This window comes from Hermetia illucens, chromosome 5, assembly GCF_905115235.1.
Source record: "Hermetia illucens chromosome 5, iHerIll2.2.curated.20191125, whole genome shotgun sequence".
Classification (NCBI taxonomy): Eukaryota; Metazoa; Arthropoda; class Insecta; order Diptera; family Stratiomyidae; genus Hermetia; species Hermetia illucens.
Window position 1 is genome coordinate 115,771,455 of NC_051853.1, and position 15,477 is coordinate 115,786,931.

The 15,477-nt window shown below is 42.3% G+C and overlaps 1 protein-coding gene across 1 annotated transcript in view; it reads left to right on the top strand.

Moving 5' to 3' along the window:
* The window catches only part of LOC119658443, a 77,768-nt gene extending 62,648 nt beyond the window's left edge, over positions 1-15,120 (top strand). The window contains exons 3-4 of the mRNA XM_038065845.1: positions 13,205-13,367; positions 13,431-15,120. Coding sequence (XP_037921773.1) covers positions 13,205-13,367; positions 13,431-14,905 — 1,638 coding nt within the window. The 3' untranslated portion in view covers positions 14,906-15,120. The remainder of the gene's footprint in view (positions 1-13,204; positions 13,368-13,430) is intronic.
* The last annotated feature ends 357 nt before the right edge of the window (positions 15,121-15,477 follow it).

The following is a 15,477-nucleotide window of genomic DNA, read 5'->3' on the forward strand; positions in this document are numbered from 1 at the left end:
GGTCCTCTTCTGTGAGTAACTTGACCGTTTGAAGCAGGCGATTGGCCAGAAGCGGTCAGAATTCGTCAATAGGAATGGTGTTTTGTTCCACCAGGACAACGCTCGGCCTCGCACATCTTTGATGACCCGCCAGGAGCTACGGGGGTTCTGATGGGATGTCCTATCGCACCTACCGTATAGTCCCGACCTGGCACCAAGTGATTACCATCTCTTCCTCTTCCTCTTCCGGTTCATACAAAGCGCTCTTGGTGCTACTAAGTTGGCCTCAAAAGAGGCTTGCAAAAACTGGCTGTCTGAGCTTTTAGCAAATAAAGAGGGGTGGTTTATAAGAGGGGGATAATGAAGTTGCCTTCTAAATGGCAACAAGTTTCCGAACAAAATGGCGCATATTTGACTTAAATCGGATAATTCTAAGTATGTTAACATGCGACATTTCTTTTCCAGCAACCCAATATTATATGAGAGTATCCCCTTTCGGATGATATTGACATTCATAGTCTTCAATTTTCAAAGAAGCAACAATTTTGACCTCTATAACTTTGTTACTAACAGTGCCATTTCCACCAAACTTGGTAAGATGATGCTCTACATTATAGTCTACATCACACGAACAACATGAACTTAAAGGGGGTTTTGCAGCCAATTACTAAAAATTATAGTAATATACTATTATTAACTTTATTTGAACAGATATCGGTATGGAAGGTATTTCGGATCCCGGGCACCATATAGTGGCAACCTCCTAATTTTGTTCAGATTTTTCGGTTTGGCAGTTTCTGAGAATGGCCCCCTTGAAGAAATGATCACTTTCAACCCCCCGCACTCCCCACCTTTCCAACAAATCTCAAAACTTTGTAAAGTACTAATGGAGACCTATTCGATGAAAAAAAATTTACAGCCCCCTTTAGCATGGGGACCCTCTTAAATTCTACGTAACAGGATGTAACTCACTGTATGCATGAGCGTTCATAGTTTCCACCTTTGTACCAAATTTTGTGTGAATCGCTATAACCATCTCCGAGAAAAATGCGTGTGACGGACAGATAGACAGACGGTAAACACAAAACCTTAAAAAGGAAAGATTCTTTTAGGTAAAGAGTATTTTTAAGAAAACTTGAGCATAATATGAAATTTTTGTAAGATGGGTGTAAAGAAAAATAGGACCAGCGTTGGACAAAGGGAGATTTTAGTCGAGCGGTGGAAGGAAGGTAAAACTTTCCCGGAAATTGGGAAATTGGTGAGTCGATCTCACTCTTCTGTTCAGAGGTTGATTGACAATAACAAATCGTTCGGTTCGACCAAATTGGGTGAGCGTGAAAAGCGAAAACTAGTTTTCTGTGATTTTGTTACGAGATTCATGTGTACACACTACTGACTTGTGTACTCGCGAATACATACAATGATGAAAATTGGAATCCGGGCACTGCCCTACAAAATACATAAGTGTCCAGAAGGGGGGTAAAAGGAGTTGTATGTGTTTTTTTTTTTGTTTTACAGGAACATAACGTACAGTCTGTTGGGTACAATCCAAAGCAAATCAATTAACAAGTCGGGAAACCGGAAGCAGGCGCTTCAGGTACGAAAGGTTTTGTTTGCTTCTTGTGTGAGTATATTCAAGAATATGCATTTAGCATGTCAGATTTAGTACTTTGGGTTGTAAATTTACACGGTAAAGACAACTTTGAGCTACTATAACTTTGCTACTAATAGTATGATTTTAATCAAACTTGGAGATAATATGCTTCATAGTATATTTTATACTACTACCAACTTTTATAACTCTGGGATAAACTTAAACCCCTTTTACATGTATGGGGACCCCCGCTAAATCTCGATATAGGAGGATATCAACCACTGCATGTCTGGGGTTCCACAGGTCCCACCTTCTCACCAAATTTCGTGTCAATCGGTATAGCCGTTTCTGAGAAAAGTGCCTGTGAAAGACAGACGGACAAACAGACAGACAGACAGACATTGAACCGATTTTGCAAACAAAACCTTAAAAATGGTAGAACAAAGGGCGAATAACAAAAGAAACTCTATTTTCCTAGGCAAAATTTGAAATCCGGACTAGCTCTGTCCGTCGTAATAATGACATTAAAAACTCCAAAAAATTACCAGTAATACTTTGTATGGGGACTACTAGCTTGTCATTGTTTTAAGTTTTTAGTGCCATTATTACGATTATATATCTGTTGAAAACTCCTTCTATTTTGCTATACTACTGCGGATCTAATGCAGCCGAAGATGCCGGTGAATATTCATTTTGCTTTAACTACCGATGTATATTCATTACTTTAACCAAATTATCCACAAAGACGTAATTGTGTATTTCGGTACTTAAACCAAAAAACACCTGACGCTAGACATTGCTGATTAAACATGAAGGGTAGTGGCTGAACTAACGCAATTAAATTTTCGATTTATCTTGTTATTTACAAGAATTCTTCAGAATATGATTCGGAATATGCAATTTAACACAAAAGTAAAATAAGTCGGCAAACCGGAAGCTGGGCACTTAAGTTATAAAAGGTTTTGTGCATTTCTTACATAAAGACATTTGAGGGCGCATTTACCCCATTAGTACGTAGCACGTAATATGTGCACATAATATATGTGAAAGTATCCACTTGCTTGTGATATTGACATTCAGCCTTCAATTTGCAAAGAAGCGACAGCTTTAACCTATTATAACTTTGTTAGTAATAGGGTGATTTCAACCAAACTTGCTAGGATCGTACTGTGTTGTATATTTTACTGCAAAATTTCGTGGTGCCAGGATGAACGTAAGAGAGGTTTTGCAGCCAAATATTAAAATTATAGTAATATAATGTTATTAACTTTATTTGAAAGGATATTGGTACGGAGGGTATTTCGGAGCCTAGGCACCATATAGTGGCAACCTCTTGATTTTTTTTCAGGTTTTTCGGTTGCGTAGTTTCTGAGAATCATCATCAACGGCGCAGCAACCAATATCCGGTCTAGGCCTGCCTTAATAAGGTACTCCAAACATCCCGGTTTTGTCCCGAGGTCCACCAATTCGATATCCCTAAAAGCTGTCCGGCGTCTTGACTTCTTTTTCTACCACAGATTTTACCCTTATAGACTTTCCGGGCTGGATCATCTTCATCCATACGGATTAATGAATCGCCCAGCGTAACCTACTGAGTCGGAACTACTTAGTGTAATTTGTCGCCTCTATATTTAACCATTTCGCCTGTAATTCCAACGGCTCCTGGCGACTTATGATTTTTAGGCCGATGAATTGCGCGGACTGTTTCTTCTATACTTGGTGGTGGCAGTATTCGTCCGTCGTCTTCAATTGGTGGGACCTCCAACTCGCCGATTTTCTCGTTATTCAGTAGTTCATCAAAGTATTCAACCCATCTGTCGAAAATTAGATTTCCCTCTTTATCTCGGCAGGAAGAGCATCGAGGTGTGTAAGGCTTTATGCTGCTAACTAGTTTGTAAAGCTTCCGCGCTTGGTGTGATTGCTCCCTGTACTTTTCGAGTTCACAGACCTATTGATTCTCCTAGGCTTCCTTTTCTGTCTGTGAAGTCGCTTCTCCGCTCGCTGGAGTTCGTAATAAGTCTCCGCCGTGTCCGTCTATTTTGAGACTGCAACAACAATCGGTATGCAGCATTCTTTCGTTCCGTTGCTAGCTTATATTCATTGTAAAACCAGCCGTTCTGACTCTTTTTGCGGCGGGGGCCAAGTATGTTTGTGACCGTATTTACGATAACGTTCTTCAGTTGATTGTGAAGATCATATGTTGATGCCCTGGAAGCCAGAGTATTCAGACCTTAGTGAACGGGCCGAGTGTGATTGGACCTGAGTGCCTTGATCACTGCTTGGCTGTCGTGTGAGAATAGCAATGTTCTGCCCACTGTAGTTCCTTGGATACTAAAGGAGGCACATTTGTCTATGGCATATATTTCCGGCTAGAATATGCTAGTATGCTTACTCTTTGGCCATTGGACCAATGACCCCGGCACCCGCTGTCTGCTGTGAGGGATCCGTCAGTGTACCAAGTAATCAGCTGCTGGTTTAAGCCGGATGTCACAGCCACGCTCTCCCAGTTTGCCTTGTTGCTCCAACGTGTTTCAAACTTCTTATCGAAGTGAAACCTCGTTATCATGTTATCCCTTGGTATCAATAATTCGGGATACCGCCTAGAAAAAATATCAATCCTCCTTCGATTTAGCTCCCCGCCTCACAGATACTTCCGGCCATCGTTAAAATTAACCTCCTTGCCTGCATCTGTATATGCAGATGGAGAGGGGAAGAAGGACCACCAGGGATGCCGCTGGGCATGTTCTCATTGCCAAGCTAGTCTTTGGAGTTGTAACTCCCGGACGTGTGTGCTGAGTTTAGTTCTTTCTGCCCAGATTACCGCCCCATAGGTATTGATTGGCCTCACTATTGCAGTGTCTACCCAAAGTAGTATCTTGTGGCTGCAACCCCATTTTTTCCTGCTATGGACCAACAAGTCATCAGAGCCTTCGTAGCCTTCCAACAAGTGTGACTTGTGTCTTCCAGAGTAATTCCACAAATATTTCACCTTTGTTTCTCGTTTCATCTTCATGTCATGTAACCTTATCGCTCTCAGGTGATCATGCTTACGTTTCCTAGTGAATGGTACTATGGCGTTTTTGGGTTTGCTGATACGCAGTCCTAGTTCCTACACTAGATGCTAGTAACCTTTAGTCCAGTTTTGATTACATAGGGTATCTTGTATCTCGGTATCTTGTATCTCTGTATGCGATGTGTTGTCCAATGCTCCTTCTTTTGTTTCTATGACATCCCGTAGTACATCCGTCAGCTGATAGAGAGCAGTTTCAATTGACTGCCGGTAAGCGTGTTGACAGTGATGTAGGGTATTACGTTTTAGAACGTTAGTTCTAATATAGTTCCCCATGACCCTCTCCACGTTTTGAGTTCGAATGATGTTAGGCAAATTGGTCTGAACGATTTCGGGTGAAACAAATTCTTTTTACCCGCTTTCCGAATAAAGACTTTTTGCCCGACTCCATGCCCTTGGTATATATTCTGGGGCCATCCTGGCCCTTTCCAGGCTCAGAAAAGACTCTAAGATGATTTCTACGCCTCTCTGGATTAGTGCTTGGAAGATGCCATCTACTCCGGGTGATTTCAGTGATTTAAAAGTTGCCACTGTTCACCTTACCTGAGCTTCCTCTTCTTAGTATCCAGGACTCCTTTCTTCCCCTTTTATTCGTTGTTGGGGAATCAGACAGAACGTTGTCGCCTGCCGCCGCTGGGTATATGGGGGAGATATGGGTCCTGAGAAGCAAGTGTACTCTGTCCTCCTCATTCTCGGTAAATGTCCCGTCTTCCTTTTTCAAACAGACAGAAGATATTGCCCTGTTTTGGCTTCAGCTTTGCAAAGCCAGGTTGCTTCTATGATTTGTTCGATCCCTTCACAGAATTCCCTGAAGCTGTTCCATGTTGCTTTCCTTTTTATACCTCGGCCAGTCCCGGTTTGTTTTGCCCGGTTGCAAGGTTTTTGTACATTGGTTCTCATTCTGGCCAGATTCCTGTTCCACCATGGTACATCCCTTGTTGACTTAACTATCTTAGCCAGACAGCTGACCTCATAAGCGTCAATGACGACTGTGTTGAGGTTTTCCACCACTGTTTCTAGCTTCAGTTCGCTCTTGATGTCATCGCTCCCTTGAGGTGATCCATCTTGCTGCTCAGGCACGTTGCATCGGAATCCCAATGCATTCTCCTGGAATTCCCTATTCTTCTTCTTTTTCTTCAGCCTTTGTCCCGTTCACAAGCGGGGTCGGCTCGTCGTGATCGGCTTCGCCATTTAGCTCTATCGAATGCCTGATCTGGGTGCAATCTCGAGGCTTTCAAATCCCCATCCAGCGCATCAAGCCACCGTTGCTTAGGTCTGCCTTTTGGTCGTTTACCATCGACTTCTATGTTCAGACCAATCTTGGAAAGTGAATTCTCGTTTGCACGAATTGCGTGACCATACCATCGAACACGCCTCTCTCGCAACTTTTTCACGATCGGTGCAACCCCATAACGATCGCGGATATTCTCATTTCGGATGTGATCTAAACGTGTGACACCACTAGTTCAACGTAGCACCTTCGTCTCCATTACCGCGAGACGCCGTTCATTGTCTTTTATGGCCGGCCAACACTCAGAACCATAGAGAGCGACTGGACGGACGACATTGCGGTAAATTTTAGATTTGAGACGTTCGTTGATACGTCGATCACAAAGGACACCAGTTGTGGAACGTCACTTCATCCAGGTTGCGTTAATGCGTGAAGCAATTTCATAACGCAGCTCTCCATTGGCTGATAGCGTTGACCCGAGGTATTTAAATCGCTCAGTTCTGGGCAGATCACTGCCGCTGACAGTGATTGTGCCTGTTTCATGGGGATCGGTCATCAAAAATTCAGTTTTGTTTAAATTCAATCTGAGACCGTGTTGCATGAAGCGATCATTCCATTTTTGAACAAATTGCTCGAGATCATTTTTGCTATCAGATGCTAGGAAAACATCATCTGCATAAAGCAGTGTGTAGGGCGCTGGACGTTGGATATCCCGTGTGACGGTGTCCATAACAAGGACAAAGAGGAGTGGTGAGAGGGCACTTCCTTGATGAACTCCAACAGAGACACGAAGCGGTTTTGATACACCCGCCATACTTCGAACTTTACTTTTCGGATCGTGGTAGAGCAATTGAACCCAGCGCACCAGTTCTTCTGGCACGAAGTGTTGTCGTAAAGCATACCAGATGAGTTCGTGTGGTACACGGTCAAACGCTTTCTCTAGATCCAGAAAGGCAATGTAAAGAGGGCGATGCTTCTCACGGTGTTTCTCCATGAGTAACCGCGCAGCGTGTATTGCGTCAGTAGTTCCGCAGTTCCTGACAAATTCGGCTTGATTCACGGTTATTTCAACAATTTCGCGAATACGGTTGTCCATAATGCGTTAAAAAATCTTCATGGTATGGGAAAGTAACCGGATCGGACGGTAATTTGAACATTCTGCTGGGCTACCTTTCTTTTTCCATATTGGAACAGTGGTACTTTCTTGCCAGTCAGATGGTGTTCTTCCTTCCTGAATAACCCGGTTAAAGAATTCAATGAGCCACAGTGTTGGGTCCCAGCTCTTCGCTTTCCAGAGCTCAGATGCGATGTCGTCAGGTCCTGTTGCTTTCCCCGATTTCATTTGTTTTATTGCCTCCTCGACTTCAGTTGCGCTGACTAGTGGAACTGGTCCAAATGTCGGCAATGATTGTGGAAGTGGAGGATGAGCAAATTCTTCAGTTGAAATCTGCTCGAAGTATTCTCGCCATCTATCCGTTGCGGCTCGACGGTTGGTAAGCAAAGTACCGCTCTTGTCATTAACACAACAGAAGTGTTCGATATCCTGTGTGCGTTCATCACGGCTTTTAGCAAGTCGATACAGATCTCTCTCGCAATCCCGAGTGTCCAGTTTAGCGTAAAGATTTTTGAAATAGTTCGCTCGGGTGACAGCGACCGCTTTCTTTGCTTCCCGATTGGCATTCTTATAAATTTGCCAATTAGCAGGCGTTTTATCGTCGAGAAATTTGTGGTAGAGGCGTTTCTTTTCACGGACTTCCATTTCAACATCATCATTCCAAAGCCAAGTATCTCGGTTGATGTACCGCTTACCCGGCTTGGTGACCCCGAGGGTTGCAGAGGCCGCTTTGTGGATCGTGTCTTTCATTTGGTTCCATGATACTTCCACATTCGTAATGGTTGGCAATCGTATGAGTGAGACCGTTTCTTCCTCCTTCTCACCAAATCGCCACCATTTAATGCGCGACGGGCCAGTGCGTTCCTCACGCCGTTTTATCGGTGGCTTAATTCGCAGGACAGCAATCAACGGCCGATGCTGAGGTGCGATGGTCTCATAGAATGTGGGAAGATGAGACAATCGTTTGATGAACCATGTATTCATAAGTACAAGGTCATGGGTGTCCGCAAAATCGATTATACACTCGCCACCTTCATTGCGCGCTCCGAACCCCTTTCCCCCATGGCACCTGTTACCGTCTGCCTTTTCACCCACATGACCATTAAGGTCGCCGGCAATGATTATGTAATCGTCAGCAGGCACGTGACAAGTCTTTTCATCGAGAAGTTGCTGGAAGGCATCTTTCTCGGCATCTGGTCGGCCTGTCTGTGGTGCATACGCGGTGAAGAAGTGAATAGTGCGATCAGCTGATATAATGGTGAGCTTCATCAGCCGATCATCAAATCGTTCGACTTCTTTAATGGCATCACGGAAACCCTCTGAGATGGCAATGCCAACACCATATTGAGTGTGTGGGTTACCAAAATAGAGAAGTTTGTAGCCATTTTTACCGCGTTCGCGTTCAATGTCGCAGCTTTTGGAACCAGACCATCGGGTTTCTTGCAGAGCGCAGATGTCAATGCACCTTTTCCGAAGGGCTCTTGCGAGTTCCTCGGTCTTTCCAGTTAGGGTACCAACATTTAGCGTGCAGACACGTATTTGTTTTGTTCGTTGTGTGCGGACTAACTTGCTTACGTCCTGACGCCGTCCATGCGTCAAGAACCGTTGCCCATTTCTCGACAGGACCGGGGCCCGTCCTGCCGCGTCGACTGAGGTGGACGCCCTAGCATTTCTCCGAGGCCTGTGACTTAATCCGATCATCATGTTTGTAACGACATTCTATGCATTTTCTTGGTCGACCTGTCGCGGGGCCTGTCACCAAGAGAGATCAGGTAGGATTTAGCATAGTAGAATAACTCCAACTATACTCTATTTATCTCTTTCCCTGATCTCAGCATTTTATTTTTGTTTTACTGAGGATAGTACAGAGTACGTTGCCTCAAACCCTCCTCCTTTACCTGGGCTTGGGACCAGCATACTATGTTAATAGCATGGCGGAGTTCCTGGAATTCCTTATTATTCTTCTTATTTCGGAATCACCCTCAATGTCGAGTCTGATTATTCTGTGATCAGATATAGAGGGCTTATCCGACACAGTACTTCCTAGAGTTATACCTAGTATCTCTTCCCTAGTGTTGGTCATAAATGTTAGAGTATTATATATTTAGGTTATATATTTTTAACTTATTGCTACACAGGAGAATACTCACCTCTTCGATTGTTATCGCTGCTTCCCTAGACTTCGTGATGGGCGTTGGCATCGCAGCCGAGGAGAAGTGGTAACGTCCTCCTCGGTCAGGAGGAGTCCCAAATTACCTGCATGCTTTCTCCTTCCAGTCCGCGAATTTACCTCCGGTACATCCAGGGCTCTTGAGCTAGTACTATTCTAATGTTCTCCTTGGAACTTGCCCCTGCAATTACCGCACATGCAGCTTCCGCAAGGTCAGGGTCTTATTGCTGACCATTGGCTTCGTTATTGTTTGGAGCTTTTCTCCACTGCCGTAGTATCACCCTCACCCTCCGACGTGGTGCTTTCCTGCGTGTCGCTGTCCACCCTAAGCCCTAGAATTTCTAGGTCTAGGTCGTCCAGCTTTTGCTCTTCCCTGGGTAGCTGGACTAATTAGAATTCTATTTTTTTTTTTCAAATATTTAAGCCAAAAATTCCAATGTTATCCGGCATTAGTCCACTGAAAGTTGTAACTAGAGTTCTCTAATTGCGGACGTGTAGCGGTTCCAATTTTTATCTGAAAGCAAAAAGCTTTATGAACATCAATGCGGATTAAAAATAACCAAAATCAAAAATCTTGCGGCTGTTTAAAAAAAATTTTCAATTTTCACCACTTTTTTTTACAAGTAATGCAAAAAACACTCTTGTTCGAAATAGTTCATATTTTTGATAATTCTGTGAGAAATCGTACCTGCAAATTTCATAATCATCGGTTTATTCTCTTTAGAGTTGGAATTCCCGCAAATGAGAAAAAAACCATTTTGAGAAAAATTATTAAAAAAATCGCCTTTCGGATAAGAAAGCATTTCTCGCTCGTAATTACAAAGAAAATACCGTGACGAGAAACCAGATGCAGTCGTAGAGGGGACTCATGCCAAACATTCATAAATACGCTATAGCCCTATAAGATTACGTAAGGACATAAAACGTGTACTTCCGGGGCACTCGAGTCTGAGCCTGTACTCGATAACCGCTCGGTTCTACGCTCATAAAATAAAAAAAAAACAGGAATTTCGCTTTGAAATTTTTGTAGTGTATTCTAGAATATCTGTTGTGTCCCAATATCGGATAGAGCACAAGGCTGTCGTACGGAAGGTCGCGGTTCAAATCTCACTGCTGGCAGTGGAATTTGTATCGCGATTTGACGTCGGATACCAGTCGACTCAGCTGAGAAAGAGTCCTGAGTCAAATTACGGTAATAATTTCGGGCGAGCGCAATGCTAACCACATTGCCTCCTACAGCATACTGTAATCCTGTAGTGTACCCTTACGGTAATTTGCACCCTCCATTCACAACTTAACATAAAATGGGGCCACTTGCTGTATGTAAAGGGAACAACAGATCACATGCTCTCACCAAATTTTCGTAGCAATCGGTCTAGCCGTTTCCGAATAAATCGGGTGTGACAGACAAACAGACAGACAGACATCGACTCGATTCTAATAAGGTTTTGTTTCACACAAAACCTTAAAAAGACTTAGACGGAATTTTTGTGTAAAAAATTTCATAAAAAATTCTCAATGTAAGCATCACCTCGTTAAGAGATAATATCGGCTCTTTGCAGAAGCTACGTACTGCTTTTAATAACATTCTGCTTGACGTGTTTGCAGTAACATTAATAATTTTAGAAGAAACTTCTTTCTTTCTTCTTTCTTTCTTTCTTTTAAATCTAGATCTTCGAGGCTATCGTACTAGCCCAAAAAGGTCTATCCACCGTTCATCATATTCTTCATTAAGAAGGGATGTAACATTCATGAAATTATGTGGATGTGCCATATTCTCGACCCGGATGCTGGACACATTAATGCAGATAGGGAGGGTGCGATGACCCGTCAGACTGGTTTTATTGGTGTTTATCTTTAGTTCAAAACTACTTGTCTCTTGTTCCAAATCCAAAGCCATTTGGCCAAGGGCCGTTACCCGGCGGGAGAGCAAACAGACATCATCAGCGTAGTCGAGGTGTTTAAGGAAAAATATCATAGTCCACTGCTTTCTCGAAATCGATGAAGAACAAGTGAAGCGAAGATCTAAATTCCGCGTACTGTTCCAAAATGGTCCGAAGGGTGCTGATGTGGTCAATGCAGGAGGATCAGAAGCCGAAACCCGCCTGCTCTCTGTCGATCAATCTTTCGAGGTGTTCTTTGTTTCGTTTGGCTATGATATTATTTTAGCTACTATCTTTGCGACAGCTGGGAGCATGCAGATACCCCTCAAATTGTCACAATCAAAAGGGGCGCCCTTCGTTGTAATATTAATGATCATTTCCTTCTTCCATTCTCTGCGAAGGTCTCGGATTCGGAAGTGGCAGATCTGCACTAATTACAGGTCCAGAGAGAAATAACTCTGCGGGGAGACCATTAAGCGTAGCTACTATACTCCACGCTTCCTAGATACACAAATTGATCGACGCTTTCAATGCTCTGCCCATTAATACAGATAGGGGGATTGCGTTGACCCGTCAGACTGAAAACCTTGGTGTTGTTGGTGTTTATCTTCAGTTTAGTTCACTTCAGTCCAAATTTAAAGACATTTGGGCAAGGTGCCTAGGTTAAGGTGTTTGACAGAAGACGACAGAGTCCATTGAATTCCTCCACATTCTCCAGCCGCCACTAATAACAGAAAGAAATAAAATCAGTGGACAAAATGCAAACCTCGCGGACTCTACTTTGGACCTCACATTTATCTCGTCAGGTAACAATTAGTGCCATCATATGTCGCTCTGATAATAGCTAACCGTTTCCCCAGAATGCCCTTCCTATGTAGAATACTTCAGATGCACTCCCTGCTCACGTTATCGAAAGCTTCCCCGAAATCGATGAAGAGCAAATGAAGCGAAGATCTAAACTAAACGCAGTCTTCTAAAATTACCCGTAGAGTCTTATGTGCCTGCCGATCATACTCTTGAGACTTTCATGCGTTTCGGATTATTTTAGTCGTTATCTTGACGATGGTTGTAAAGCCGAGCGCAATTTGGGACGTATCTTGGCCAAGTGACGTAACGCGACCGACCGTGACTTTTTGTGAAACAAGGAAATGCATACATAGCAAATGTTCGCACACAGGCTGACGTGAGAAGGTTTAAGAACGTCCATGAGCTGCGATGGTTTATATCCATGCCGCAGTTTTCACTAGTGACTACGGCCTGCGGTGAGTAAAAACTAGCAACTATTGAGGTCTTTAGGAATCCATGTAATTCAAAAAATTATTCGTGAATTGCTTAATGATATTTTTCATTAGAAAATTAGTCCTTAATGATAAAATCTTTATAGTTTTCTTTTTTGAATGTTTTTCTAGGGAATATTGATGCATTTTTCCCGGTATTAACAATTGAAATCAGGCTTCGAACATGAAAAACAATCATTATATGTTTACCAGTGGGAATCCCGTAAATTATTTGGCGCAGAGGCGATAGAACTGCGCCTAAACTTTCGCCGTACCTGCTCCCACCCCTGCTTTCCTGCGCCACCGTGCGTCACACTGCGTCTCAGCTTGCGCGCGGTCTCATACTCAAAACGGGTACCCTTCTTTGGAATCTTAACGATAATCCGTTTTTTCCACTCTCTAGGAAAGTTCTTAGATTCCTAAGATTTCCGTATGGGTGAAGTAGCAAATCTGCAGGTGTGACGCCACTAGTCCAACGTAACATCTTCGTCTCCATTACCGCAAGACGCCGTTCATTATCTTTTATAATCGGCCAACACTCAGAACCATAGAGAGCGACTGGACGGACGATAATATTGTGATATGTGATATAGTTGAATACCAACTGTTACATACTTACTTTTAAATACTTATATATTTGTGAAAGGAATTATAAATAACACCTTTTCAAATAGCAAAGGTCATATTTATAACCTTTTCATTTTGTATGTGTATTTATTTAAAATTTAGTTATAATTTACCACAATCAATTAGAAAAAAAAAAATGAACGAACATTTTGAAATTTTACTACTTTTTTCGAGGGTTTATTGAGGTTTGGCACACATGTGGATTTGGCGTTAGAGATTGTTCTACATTTTAAATGACTGTATTTATTTTTTTTCTCAGGCAGTTCCAGCCGAGGAAGTGGAAGTGGTAAAATCAATAGCAGAAGAGAAGCCTGAACGCGAAGACTTCGACAGGGATCAAGTTGCGTTGGAATCTACTGATCAGGATCCTTCACAGTCCGTATACTTTACTCATCATGGTGTAGGGTCGGCGTCACCTAGAGGTATTCAAACCATAGTTTTATTTCAATGAATTGATGTACTTATGATTTCAATTTCAATTTCAGTCCCACCGAATTTATCACCTTTGCCATTAAATCAACAATTTGGTCCGCCATCATCGCAACTTCCTTATTATGGGCCACCCCCTCCGTTGCCAGGCCATTCAGCATCACCAGCTGACCTGAAAGCGTCAAGCACGCTTTCTAATGAACTTTGGACTTCACCTGTTCAAGATACTCCGAAAATTATAGCGCTAGATGTGAAATGTGAAAAAAGTGGAATGAAAGTATTCTTACAATTTGATAAACCTTTCTACGGAATTGTTTTCAGTAAAGGCCATTATAGTAACATAAACTGCATTCATCTCCCAGCAGGGTTAGGAAGATCTTCAGCTACATTTGACATAGGATTACATGTCTGCGGAACGTCCGGCAACATTGAAAATGGACTATATGGTTATGGTTCGGAATCAGGATCGGGAACGTATTTTGAGAATATAGTAGTTATTCAGTATGATCCCCAAGTACAGGAAGTGTGGGATCAAGCTAGAAAACTTAGATGCACTTGGCATGATCAATACGAGAAAAGTGTAACTTTTCGACCATTCCCGGTTGACATGTTGGACGTTGTTCGTGCCGATTTTGCTGGAGATAACGTAGGTTGTTGGATGCAGATTCAAGTTGGAAAAGGACCTTGGGCTTCAGAAGTTTCAGGATTGGTAAAAATAGGGCAAACTATGACAATGGTTTTAGCAATAAAAGACGATGATTCTAAGTTCGATATGCTAGTCCGCAATTGCATGGCGCATGATGGAAAGAAAGCTCCTATTCAACTTGTTGATCAAAGGGGATGTGTAACTAGGCAGAAACTCATGTCTCGATTTACAAAAATTAAAAATTTCGGTGCTAGCGCATCTGTTTTGTCTTATGCTCATTTTCAAGCTTTTAAATTTCCGGACTCAATGGAAGTGCATTTCCAATGCACGATTCAAATATGTCGATATCAGTGTCCTGATCAGTGTTCTGAATCAAATAATCTTGAAGGACACCATTTACAGTCCGGTCCTGAATCCCAGTATGGACCTCCTCCACCTCCACCACTCTCAGTTGAATCATATTTACACGGCGTTGGACGACCAAGAGATGACAGGCGTGTTCGACATCAAAGAGCTATTAATTCTGAGAAAACGGTTGGTTTGAATCGGATAATTAAGGTTGTCTCCTCAGGAGATCTAACTTTTCCTCTTGATGATCCACTCAATTCGACCCAGGCGACCATTATATTTCCAGGGCGGGAGGACGGCTTAATTTGCATAACAGCACCCGGATTCACATTTACTCTTGTCGTCCTCTTTGGTGTTCTAATAGCGTCTTGTATTTTGTCTATCCTCTTATATATCCGACTGCGACCTTACTCATTCAACGAAAAAGAATATGCAGTTGCCTTCACTAATCCACAGATAACTCAAATCCGATCAGTGTTATCGCAAAGCGAGCAACAAAAGAAGCGAAATAGATTTACAAAATTACTTTTCTCATGAACTTACTTTATTTGAAAATATCAGTAAATTCGTGGAAGCCTTTGAGACTGACTGCTAGAAAATTCAGACAAATATCAGGGTAATTGAGAGCAGATGGACTAGCATTATAAAACTGTTAACAAATATGATTTAAGCATAATATTATTTATTTATTATTGACTCACTATTAAATCTAGAATACATTTCATAAATACATAAAACAGTTACTCAAAACAGTTTCTAGTTTCAATGAATCGACACCTTTCCTTAATTTACCTACCTTTTTAGGGATTTAAACAGTAATAGTAACCTTCTCATCTACATACGCAGTAATCTCTCGTTAAAACTCGTGTGGGAGGAAAAAATTTCAGTTCGTGTTAAGGGTAGATTTGGGCAACTCATGAGTGGGTTATTTAAATAGGTCGTTCCTCAAATAAAGGTTGCATTTTAGGTAAATTTGATGCTTGATATAAGATGGACGGAAAAGATCTCTAGGCAAATTCCCTTAAATTTAATAGCTTTGGAGTATTTGGAATATTTGGATCGGGTGATTGTATGTGAGTAGAACTGGGAAATAGTACTCTGGGAATTAA